Source organism: Lampris incognitus, chromosome 5, assembly GCF_029633865.1.
Source record: "Lampris incognitus isolate fLamInc1 chromosome 5, fLamInc1.hap2, whole genome shotgun sequence".
Classification (NCBI taxonomy): domain Eukaryota; kingdom Metazoa; phylum Chordata; class Actinopteri; order Lampriformes; family Lampridae; genus Lampris; species Lampris incognitus.
Genome location: NC_079215.1, coordinates 51,651,301 through 51,663,851, shown reverse-complemented (window position 1 = coordinate 51,663,851; position 12,551 = coordinate 51,651,301). Strand labels below are relative to the sequence as shown.

Here is a 12,551-nt window from a genome sequence, read left to right as displayed (position 1 = left end):
TGTATATATCCAACTTGGCAGCTGATGAGTGCGTGACACACGAAACAGGCTTGTGCTGCTATGAATTAAAGGTTTTTTTCTCTACATCTATCTACAATCTATCTACATATATTAACTGTAAAAATTCCATTTTTTTTATAGCTTTTCACCAACCCGCGAGGAGGGCGTCTGATAGATGTGGCTGTCCCCAAGCAGCCAACGGTCGATGTATCCAGCCGCCCCACCAGTGCAGTTGGCATAAAGCCCCATATCACCAATCCCACCAGGGCCCAAGTAACCGCTACAAAGAAAAAAGAGTAAGGTTAGGTATTAAACTTAGCAGACAAATGGTACAGTAAGGGGCTTAAAATGTCAACCACAGGAAGCAAAAGTATAAAAAAAGTCACAATTAGTCAAGTGTCAACTGTTTTCATTTATGTGTTGCTCAAAAAGCAGCATACACACACATACACAAACACAAATCAATGGCATCTTTAAAAAGGGAGGATGGAGAAAATATTGCCATCTAGAGCAAACAGTTAAAACATACACTCACACAAAACGCACAGGCACTCTTTTTAACTCACGTTGGGCATCCCGGCACAGGAAGTAGGAAGGTGAGACAGAGCCAAGCTGTTTCCAAGACCACCACACATAGCCAGGCTTGCCAATAGAGGATGATCTCACAGCCAGGGTACCACCACGCCTCCTGGATAATACAGCAAAGCCCACAACTAGATGTGTCTGTACAGTAAACATAGCTTTCACTTTCTGAGAGCACACCAATATATCTAACTTAAGATACCAAACATGAGATCACCGTGTGACAAAAGCAAAAAAAAAGTAAAATATAATTATCCTTTCATTCGTTTCTATGGCAGTTGGTTTTCTTTTTCACTCTCAACAGTTCCACAAATAAAAAAATGTAAACACTGACTCAAAAATTAAAGGCTGACGGCAAAATCTAGGTGGTGACTGACCATTGGTAGGTTGTCGAGGCGAGCTCTGGCCACACACAGATCAAGGCAGGCTACAACAAGGTATGACCAGGCCAGACGTTGCAACACACCTGGGATCCGTAGACTATCCCAAGACACTGCAGATGAGGCATGAATGTACACAAGCGCACACACAGTTTAGAGTGCAAGACTGTGTTGTCTAAGTGGATGTGTGTGTGTGTGTGTGTGTGTGTCTACTCACACGGCCCCTGGCAGTAGTTAGGGTTAATGATGAAGACACCTATGATGAAGAGCTGCAAGCTCCTCCATACAACCTTCCACAACAGGGAGGAGCGAGTCGAGCCTGCTCGCAGCAGTGAGTTGACTGACAGGGCAATGGATGTCCCCATTATGAACACAAACCTGGTTTCAAAGGCAGAACAGCGAAGGGGTAGAAGAAGAAAAAATAAGAGTGGAAGAGTGAGGAAGATGGAATGAGGGAAAAAGAAAAAAAGGAAGGCGACAGGGTTCACTCATCATGCGAGTATAGTATTCAAGCTTCCGTTTCTCCAAGACTACACCAAAGAAGGGAGAAACAGAGTTTAGTTTTTAGCACAGCAGCATTTTACTTGGGATTCACTTTATAGTCAAGAGCTTGATGGACGAATGAACAAAAGCTTGAAGGGAGTGTGACTAAAAATGTGTTCTTGATTGCTAAATATGAAGTTCTTTGCTTCATTTAATTTGCAACCTGATCAATGTGATTGCAGCGGTGATAAAGAAGTCCCTGGTTCTGTCAGTTTCAGAGGTGGACACCCCGGCTTCAGTAAAAGTCCTGCCACGTATTTGTTCCACCATATGCTACACCAGCTGAAGTTAATTAGCACAACTCTTCAGCCAGGTAGAGGGAAATTGCCTTGTTTAGTGAATGGCTAGAACAAATACATGGTCAGACTTTTACTTTCTTTTTTTTTTTTTTTTTAAATAATTTATTTCTGATTTTCCCCCTTTTTTCTCCCAATTTAGTGGCCAATTGATCCCTATTTTAATTCAAACACCCACCCTCGTATTGCATGCGTTCGCCAACTGCATCTCTCCGGCCGGCAGTCTCGAAGGAAAGCGCCTCCCCACTTTCGTGACAAGGCGAATCCAAGCCGAACCACTGTTTTTCCGACACACACAGAGACGCATTCACATGACGAACACAAGCCGACTCCGCCCCCCTCCCGAAGACAGCGTTGCCAATGATTGCTGCTTCATCGAGTCCGGCCATAGTCGGATCTGACGAGACCGGGGCGCGAACCCCAGTCCCCAGTGGGCAACTGCATCGACACCAAGCCGACGCTTAGACCGCTACGCCACAGACTTTTACTTTCTGAAGCCGGAGTGTCCACAACTGGTCATTTTATTCAAGCAGAAATGATGAAGGATTGTCTGCTTTCTCTAGTGTTGAACGGAAGTTGGGGAATCACTAAAATAATAAGGGAAAATTATCTTACCAAGGGAAAACCAGATCAGCAACAGTAAGGCCTGAAAACAAAATGGGAAATGCTCACTACGGCGTCAACTGCATTTAAACAGTTCTAGTCACCCACGATCCGGGCAACAGAAGCATCGAGGTTAAGTGTATGGCCAGCACTACGAGGTTAGATGTGAAAAATATTTGACACATGGTTTAAAATAACAATGAGAGAAACTTGGGCTCACCATTCCAGCTTTCATGTCTGAAGAACCAGTACCGCCCTCCTCCGTAATTTACAAACACCATGATGATCAAGGAGATACTGAGAGGAAAAGGCAAAAAAAAACAAAAACAAAAAAACACAAAAACACAAAAAAAAAAAAAAACAACAAATAAATCACTCAAAGTAATCATTTGCCTCTGAGCATGATGCCAAACAAGACACAAAGGCATTATAACCATGTGCATACAGTGCATCAAAAATATAAAGGAAATGTAAATTACGGTTTGCTTTATACGGTGCTGTGAGAAAGTATTTGCCCCTTCCTGATCTCCTCTATTTGCACATCTGTCACACTGAACGGTTTCAGAGCTTCATACAAAATGAAATAAGACAAAGAGAATTCGAGAAAACACAAAAGAAGAAGAAAGCCACTTTATTCTGTCACTGTACAGTTGTTCGGTTAAAATGAAAGTTGTTTTCTGCATTTAATCCATCTTATTGTATAGGAGCAGTGGGCAGCTGCAGCACCCAGGGACCAACTCCAGTTCTTCTTTCAATTGCCTTGTTCAGGGGGACAGGCAGGAGTATTAACCCTAACATGCATGTCTTTTTGATGGTGGCAGGAAACCGGAGCACCCGGAGGAAACCCAAGCAGACACGGGGAGAACATGCAAACTCCACACAGAAAGGACCTGGGACGGCCTGGGGGTTTGAACCTGGGACCTTCTTGCTGTGAGGCAACAGTGCTAACCACTGGGCCACCATGCCACCCAAAATAGTTTTTAAAGAAGTTACCCAACACCCATATCACCCATGTGAAAAAGTAACCACCCCCCTGAACTGCAATCAAATACTTCCTAAAATTGGACATCAGTCTTTCACGTCGCTGTGGAGGAATTTTGGCCCGCTCTTATTTGCAGAATCGCTGGAATTCAGTGACATTGGAGGATTTTCAAGCATGAACTGCTTGTTTAAGGTCCTGCCACAGCATCGCACTGTCCTGGGTATGACGTTAAACTGCAACCTTCGGGTCATCGGCAACTAAACCGGCACTCCCACTTCAACCATTGCGTTGTTGTGAGGAGGGTGTGTGGACACCCAGCAGGACTAAAAACAAAACCTATCAAAGGGCGGATGAGTTCCTCTGTGAACCAACAGCCATCCATACCTGGAGAGGAGATAGGGACCACCAGGTACTCCCCCTTCTGAAACACAATGACGACTCAACCTGTTGAGGCATCAGCTGTGCTCCTACAACCTCCATAGGTTACGGAACTGATGATGATTGACAGCATCTCAATGGGGTTCAAGTCAGGACTTTGATTAGGTCACTCCAAAACCTTAATTTTGTTTCTTCTGAGTCATTCTGAGGTGGACTTACTCTTGTGTTTTAGATCATTGTCCTGCTGCATAACCCAATTATGTTTCAGCTTCAGATGACGGACTGATGACCAGACATTCTCCTTCAGAGTGTTCTGGTAGGGAGCAGAATTCATGGTTCCTTCAAAGATGGAGAGTCTTCCAGGGCCTGAGGTAGCAAAGCGTCCCCACACCATCACACTACCACCACCATGTTTTACTGTTGGTATGATGTTCTTATTGTCAGACCTTTGAAAAACATGTTTCATACCGCAATTTAGTGCTAACTCCTCAGCTGGTTTTTTGCCAATGTCCGAGCACCAGAGACGGGGAGATAATATGCAGGCGGTGCCTCTGTATTTTCCCTTCTCCTGGTAGGTGAAAAAAGAGGTGGTTTGTCGCCAAGTCTGATCACCGGAGAAGGGGCAATATGCCTGACAGGGATCTGCACTCTACTGAGTGCATTCTTCTGGTTTAAAACTGAATTTTGCATTTACTTGGGTTCTCTTCATATTAGATCATATTTTGTATGAAGATCTGAAACAAATGTGACAGATATTCAAAAATAGAGGAAATCAGGAAGAAGGAACAAATACTTTTTCATGGCACTGGAGATGCTGAGTAATCCAAAAATAAACAACCACTGTATCCTCTTGGATATTTGAACAGTAACCCCATTATAGTGAGAACACATCCCTGAGGACACAACATGGTGATCACCCAACTTAAAGGGAAATTTCACCACTCCTAATGTGCAAACCCAGGAATTACTGATGGTTTATAATGCCTATCAAAACCTGAACCGCTTTGGTGTATTTCATATTTACAGGGAAAATGGTCTTTTCCTGTTCGGTCAGTCCCACAGTTACTAGGTGTACCAGTCAGAACTGTGCAAGGACACAATCGTCTTGTCAACCTGCTATGGCCGTAATGCTTCTAATTCACCAGCACACTCTCCTGTAGTCTCTTAGTTTTTCACTTCCCAAGTATTTGACGTCATTTGACACGTTATCTTTACGCAGTGCTAATAGAGAATGATTTATTCTATGCTCATGAAGTTTGGTCAAGCATATCATCATCTTCTATCTGATTGTATGGTGCTCTAGATACTGGCCCTGGGGTTATTTTTGAGACTTTCTTTACTCCAAATATATCAAAGCTGTTAATCAAATAGTCCTTCAGACTGTTTAACTAAACCAATATTCAAACAGTAGGTTTGAGATTAGAGCAGCCAAGAAGAGTGTGTACCCTCTGAATGTGTCCAAGGATCGAAGCCTCTTGCTGGGGCTGGCGGTGGAAGGGAGGATGTTGTCGGTGACTGTCTCGACTCCCCTGCCCGGGGAACCGAGCTCCTGAATTGCAAGAGAAAACATTAAACCTCAGATTTAAGGTTACATTTTAGCACTGCATTACAGAACAAACCAAGCGCTGTCAAACACAAACTGCATCTTTCCATTTAAAAAAAAAAAGACAAAACGAGCCAAACATAGAGCAGCTACTATTTACTGCAAGTAAATGTAATAGATTTGTAATAAACATGAAAAAATGCAATGGCAAAATTAGGGCTGGGCGATATGGACAAAATAAAACATGATATTATTGACCGAATACCTCGATATTGATATTTTGACTATACTGTAGGTCAGGTGACTCGGCCATACTAAATTGTCCCTAGGTGTGAATGTGTCGGCCCTGTGATGGACTGGCAGCCTGTCCAGGGTGTCTCCCCGCCTGCCGCCCAGTGACTGCTGGGATAGGCTCAAGCATCCCCGCGACCCCAATTGGGGTAAGCAGCTTGGATAATGGATGGATGGATGGACTATATTGTAGAGATACCTACTGGTGGTCTCCCAAAATATTTATGCAGTGACATTTAGTAATGTGGCTATGATGTCCAAACAGATAGACACCAACAATACAACAGCTAGAACAGTCTAATAAGTTCATAAAATTGCATCTCTTAACTGTAATACAGCCTTTAAAACCAGAAAAAGACAACACTTGAGTCATGTCACGATATTACAACATCCAAAATCCCATATGATATCACGATATAGATATAACATCAATATATTGCCCAGCCCCAGGCAAAATACAATTATACATTAAAGTTACCTCTCACAGTGACCGAAGCATTGTAATTGGGCTTTTAGGTCTAGCTCATAATCGTTCAAAGTATGAAGTCTGATTAAAAGGATGTCCTTGAAAAACATCATCTCTCCAAAACACTCACCGAGTTGATGAGCCTTTCTGTCTCCATGGCATTGGTCATTTGGAGGAGGATACCCTTCACTACATCCAACCTAAACAATACATGCAACATATTAGATGTGTTTGTTTGATCAAACATACACATTATATCAACTTCAGTAAAATCTATTTAAATCAGCCATTGATGAAATAAAACATTTTAATCCTCAAATTTTACAGCAGTTTGTTGTTCATCTTTAGGTACTACCTCTTCTTGCAGACTGCATGCTCCATTTCCATTTAACAACAAATACATTAATTGTAATTAATAAAGCTGAGAACCATTATTATAAAGAATCATTCCACGCAATTTGGTTCTAAATAAGAAAGCATGACGCTAATTCAATGCATTCGTATCCTTTGCAGACACCGACACCCATGACAGATATTAAACTGATCCACATTTTTAACAATGCAGAAAGCAGCTTACCCTAAAATTGTTCCTCCAATGGCGGACAATATGGCCAGTCCGGTCAACAAGAGGAAGGCTATCAAGATCGCTGACGGGACAGAGAAGTGCATAAAAATCACAGATGTCCTTTGTAGAAGGTGGCAGGTGGGAATATATGAAAACTGAAGGGAGGAGAACCACTCCTTCAACATGAGGAAAAATACACATGGTAAAACGCTCAAGACTAAAACGGGACTGTCATAATGGAAGAGTAAATGTGATGATAAATATGATACATGCATATTTTAGGCAAAGCAAATTGATTAGTTGCACTCTTCCTCAGGGAGAATTTAAGAGAGAGTATATCAATATCAGCGTGGAAACTGAGGTAAGCTAAGTATTTTGCCATGCTAGACAGGTCTATTTGTCCTGCTCGATGGAATCAGTCTACTTCCACCCAGTCCGGTGTGGGAAGATGGCAGCGCGGACTTGCGTTTGCAGCGGCCTCACCCAGTACCGACTATGCAGTGTCTTTGTCAATGTCCTGATCCATGAAGTCATTGCCCATCTATCAAATGTTATATCAGACACCACTGATCAAATTTTGACTGACCTGAGGGGAAGATGCATCTCATCACTGTGACCTGGTATTACAAGCTAAAACTGACTGGCCCAGACAAGGAATGCATTTTAAGTGAGGGCCAACATGTACATGTTGCTTTGTTAATAAAAGTTCACACAATTACTGTATGTGTCTGTGTGTGCAAATATACCACACTCACGCAAATAGCCGTTGATAGGGTCTGCATTTATCACCATAGAGCAATTGACCTCTGAGGAGTCGTTCAGATTTTTCACCCACAGCGAGTAGTTCCCATGCTCCCCAAAGTGATATGGAACCCTAGAGATTAGAGAAAAACACCAAGCCATATGACAGAGGAAGATCATGTATATATATGTGTGTGTGTGTGTGTGTGTGTGTATATATATATACACAGTGCATCCAGAAAGTATTCACACCCCTTCACTATCCCCACATTTTGTTATGTTACAGCCTTATTCCAAAATGGATTAAATTCCTTTTTTTTTTCATCAATCTACACACAATACCCCATAATGAAAAAGTGAAAAAGGTTTTGTAGAAATTTTTGCAAAATTATTAAAAATAAAAAACTGAAATATTGCATGTACATAAGTATTCACACCCTTTGCTATGACACTCAAAATTGAGCTCAGGTTCATCCTGTTTCCACTGATCATTCTTGAGATGTTTCTACATCTTGATTTGAGTCCACGTCTAGTTAATTCAATTGATTGTACAGGATTTGGAAAGGCACACACCTGTCTATATAAGGTCCCACTGTTGACAGCGCATGTCAGAGCAGAAACCAAGCCATGAAGTCAAAGGGATTATCTGTGGACCTCCGAGACAGGACTGTATCGAGGCACAGATCTGGGGAAGGGTACAAAAAAATTTCTACAGCTTTGAAGGTCCCAAAGAGCACAGTGGTCTCCATCATTCGTAAATGGAAGAAGTTTGGATCCACCAGGACTCTTCCAAGAGCTGGCCGCCCAGCCAAACTGAGCAATCGGGGGAGAAGGGCCTTGGTCAGGGAGGTGACCAATAACCCGATTGTCACTCTGACAGAGCTCCAGCATTTCCTCTGTGGAGATGGGAGAACCTTCCAGAAGGACAACCATCTCTACAGCACTCCACCAATCAGGCCTTTATGGTAGAGTGGCCAGACGGAAGCCTCTGCTCAGTAAAAGGCACATGACAGCCCGCTTGGAGTTTGCCAGAAAGCACCTAAAGGACTCTCGGACCATGACAAACAAGATTCTCTGGTCTGATGAAACCAAGATTGAACTCTATGGCCTGAGTGCCAAACGTCACATCTGGAGGAAACCAGGCACCTCTCATCACCTTGCTAATACCATCCCTACAGTGAAGCATGGTGGTGGCAGCATCATGCCGTGGGGATGTTCTTCAGCGGCAGGAACTGGGAGACTAGTCAGGATCGAGGGAAAGATGAATGGAGCAAAGTACAGAGAGATCCTTGATGAAAACCTGCTCCAGAGCACTCAGGACCTCAGACTGGGGCGAAGGTTTACCTTTCAACACGACAACGACCCTAAGCACACAGCCAAGACAACGAAGGAGTGGCTTTGGGACAAGTCTGTGAATATCCTTGAGTGGCCCAGCCAGAGCCCAGACTTGAACCCCATTGAACATCTCTGGAAAGACCTGAAAATAGCTGTGCAGCGACGTTCCCCATCTAACCTTACAGAGCTCGAGAGGATCTGTGGAGAAGAATGGGAGAAATACCCCAAATATAGGTGTGCCAAGCTTGTAGCTTCATACCCAAGAAGACTTGAGGCTGTAATCGCTGCCAAGGGTGCCTCAACCAAGTACTGAGTAAAGGCTGTGAATACTTAGGTACATGCAATATTTCAGTTTTTTATTTTTAATAAATTTGCAAAAATTTCTACAAAATCTTTTTCACTTTGTCGTTATGGGGTATTGTATGTAGATTGATGAGAAAAAAAGGGAATTTAATCCATTTTGGAATAAGGCTGTAACATAACAAAATGTGGGGAAAGTGAAGGGGTGTGAATACTTTCCGGATGCACTGTATATATATAAAAATAAAAAAACTTTGTCAAAAGAAACACTCAATGGTAGGGAAAGTACTCAACAAATAAGGAGCATATAGGATTATATATATATATATATATATATATATATATATATAGTAAAAAATACACACACACACACCAGCCAAAACATTAAAACCACCTGCCTAAGGTTGTGTAGGTCCCCCTCGTGCTGACAAAACAGCTCTTACTCGTCGAGGCATGGACTCCACAAGACCTCTGAAGGTGTCCTCTGGTATCTGGCACCAAGACATTAGCAGAAGGTCCTGTAAGTTGCGAGGTGGGATTGGACTTGTTTTTTCAGGCACGTCCCACAGATGCTCAATCGGATTGTAATCTGGAGAATTTGGAGGCCAGGGCAACTCTGTCACGTTCCTCAAACCATTCCTGAACAATGTGTGCAGTGTGGCAGGGTGGATTAATCCGCTGAAAGAGGCCAATGCCATCAGGGAATACCACTGCCATGAAGGGGTGGACCTGGTCTGCAACGATGTTTCGGTAAGTGGTACAAGTGAAAGTAACGTCCACATGATTCTGATTCTGAACGCCAGGAGCCAAGGTTTCCCAGCAGAACATTGCCCAGAGCATCACACTGCCTCCACCGGTTGTCTTCTCCCCATAGTGCATCCTGGTGTCATCTCTTCCCCAGGTAAACGGCACACATGCATCCGGCTGTCCTCATGACGTAAAAGAAAATGTGATTTATCAGAGCAGACCACCTTTTTCCATTGCTCCACGGTCCAGGTCTGACGTTGCCCATTGCTTTCGGTGGTGGACAGGGGTCATCATGGGCACTCTGACTGGTCTACAGCTACGCAGCACCATACGCAGCAAGCTACGATGCACTGTGAGTTCTGATACCTGTCTATCAGAGCCAGATTTAACTATTTCAGCAATTTGAGCTGAAGTAGCTCTTCTGTGTGATCGGACCAGACAGGCTAGCCATCACTCCCCATGTCCATTGATGAGCCTTGGGTGCCCATGACCCTGTTGCCAGTTCACGGGTTGCCCTTCCTTGGACTTTTGGTAGGTACTGACCACTGCATACTGGGAACACCCCACAAGACCTGCCATTTTGGAGATGCTCTGACCCAGTCATCTAGCCATCACAATTTGGCCCATGTCAGAGTTGTTCAGATCCTTAAGCTTGTCCATTTTTCCTACTTCGAACACAACTTCAAGAACTGACTGTTCACTTGCTGCCTAATATATCCCAACCCTGGCGACACTCTATGTTATTCACTTAACTGTTAGTTTGGCTGATTTTATATATATATAAAACACAGATGCAGGGGGGGAAAAAAGTTTAATACATTTTTTTTCTGTATCTGTGTTGATATTCCACTCCTCATTAGTTGAGCACTTATAACACCATTGACGGTTTCGGGGAAAAAAACGCTATATAAACACACACAAACACACACACACACACATGCGCTTTCCCCCCCATTTAGATACAATATTGTAGAACATAAGAAATGTCACCCAATCGACAGCTTTATTTAGAGACAAGCATTAAAAAAATAGTTTCCAGTAACCGTAGATTCAGACCTGCTGAAATATTTGTTTCACACACGTAAAACAAGTTTCAGTATATGTGCTTGTAGTGGATTTGTGAATAACGCACTCAATGGTTTAAAATGCGATATTTAGATAAATAAAAAGTAGTGTGCAAAAGTTTTATGCCACCCAAAAAAAATACATTTAAACTAGTTATGCAGGTACGAAGTGTTTATTTGCTTGTTAAAACACTATATAGCATTACAATAAACACAAATAAACCTGAACACAATAGAGAGTAACAAGAATTTATTGAGTTCTTAAAACAAGTCAGTATTTTATACAGCCTTCCTTAGAATGCATAACTTAATAAGGAAGTTAGATTGAGGCGGCAGAGAACTTCCCCCTCCTCCTTTTTTCGTTTTTGTTGTCGTCTGTTTTCCTTTTTCTCTTTTCTATATGTATGTGTGTATTATGAGTAATATGTATGGCAAGATATATGTGTGTAGCATGGTTAAAAACGTCAGTACACCGGTCACATGTGCAAACTGTGTACTAATCTCTATGCATATGGTTCAGGTATAATGCATTTATGGATATGTAGTTGCATATATATTCACGTGTATGTGCATGAAAATGTATAGTGAAAAATCAATAAAAGTTGTTAAAGAGAACGCATGACTGAGGCAATTCGATTTGGTACACTTCTGTGCAACCCCCCCCCCCCCCCCCCAAGTACCTCTGTGGCAAATTCTCCTGAGCTTCTTGCAACACTTTCTATAAATAGTCCCTTGACTTTTCGGCTTTTTTTTCTTTTCCTTGTCCAAGCAATCACACACACACACCTTCAACTAGAAGAGTGCACTCAGTAGAGTACAAATCCCCTTCTCGGGTGCTCGGACTTGGGCGAAAAACCAGCTTGAGGAGTTAGCAGTATAAAAACGGGCTTATCAAAGGTTTTGAAACGCCACAACCATGAGCGATCCACGATCACAGTAATAACTGTGTGCGAAAATTATGAGGCTGACAGGCCCAGTAGCGTGGGAGATTAGCAGCGGATAGATACATGCACACACTGACAGAAAAACCAGTGTTTTTCCTGCCGTGTAAGACTTTTGCGCAGCACCCACATTGACTGAACAGGAAATATTGAAAAAAAAGGTTTTTACATTAAGCAGCACTCAAGCTAAAGTATCTACCTCATAAAAATATTTTGCCTGTCTGTCTGTGGATGCGCAGCCTCCTAGGCAGACCCTTGCACAAGTGTGACAAAGTCTAATATGAACTTGTACTTTTCAGAAAGAAAAGGCTTGCTATGCGTCCATTTTGGTCCAACCCTAACCCTGTCTTTATTTTCACAATACAATAAAGCTGGGAAAACTGCTTACGGTCACGCATACGTACGTGACTCACATCTACAGTTGACTCACATCGGGCAGCGAGAAGAATATGCAGCACTTCCTGTTTTGACTGCAACCTAAAGGAAGTTGTTTCTTTATAATGTTCACGTTTTTTGGATTATCGAAATTCTTTTAATAACTTTTGATCATGTCGTTGCCCCATCCAAGTCAACTGTAGATGTGAGACTTGCATATTCTAACTATTGACTTAGATTGGGCAGCATTGGTCGAGCAGGTGAGAGAGTGAATGAAGAGAGGGAGGGTGTTTTAAGTGTGTTTAGTGTCATTATCGTGCCGAAAGATTAAGACTTTTCCAGTTGCTTTCCCCCAAAGGTACAGCATGATGAAGCAAAGATTTCTGGGTCTTCTACTGCACTTTGCGTCTTCAACTTGC

The 12,551-nt window shown here is 42.6% G+C and overlaps 1 protein-coding gene across 1 annotated transcript in view; it reads right to left on the bottom strand.

The window, feature by feature from the left end:
• hgsnat (heparan-alpha-glucosaminide N-acetyltransferase) overlaps window positions 1-12,551 on the bottom strand; it is a 30,269-nt gene that overhangs the window by 14,997 nt on the left and 2,721 nt on the right. The window contains exons 4-13 of the mRNA XM_056279921.1: window positions 7,385-7,503; window positions 6,642-6,711; window positions 6,195-6,264; window positions 5,210-5,313; window positions 2,625-2,701; window positions 2,417-2,447; window positions 1,180-1,340; window positions 960-1,075; window positions 567-688; window positions 154-280 (exon numbers count right to left, since the gene is read on the bottom strand). Of these exons, the coding sequence (XP_056135896.1) occupies window positions 154-280; window positions 567-688; window positions 960-1,075; window positions 1,180-1,340; window positions 2,417-2,447; window positions 2,625-2,701; window positions 5,210-5,313; window positions 6,195-6,264; window positions 6,642-6,711; window positions 7,385-7,503 (997 nt within the window). The remainder of the gene's footprint in view (window positions 1-153; window positions 281-566; window positions 689-959; window positions 1,076-1,179; window positions 1,341-2,416; window positions 2,448-2,624; window positions 2,702-5,209; window positions 5,314-6,194; window positions 6,265-6,641; window positions 6,712-7,384; window positions 7,504-12,551) is intronic.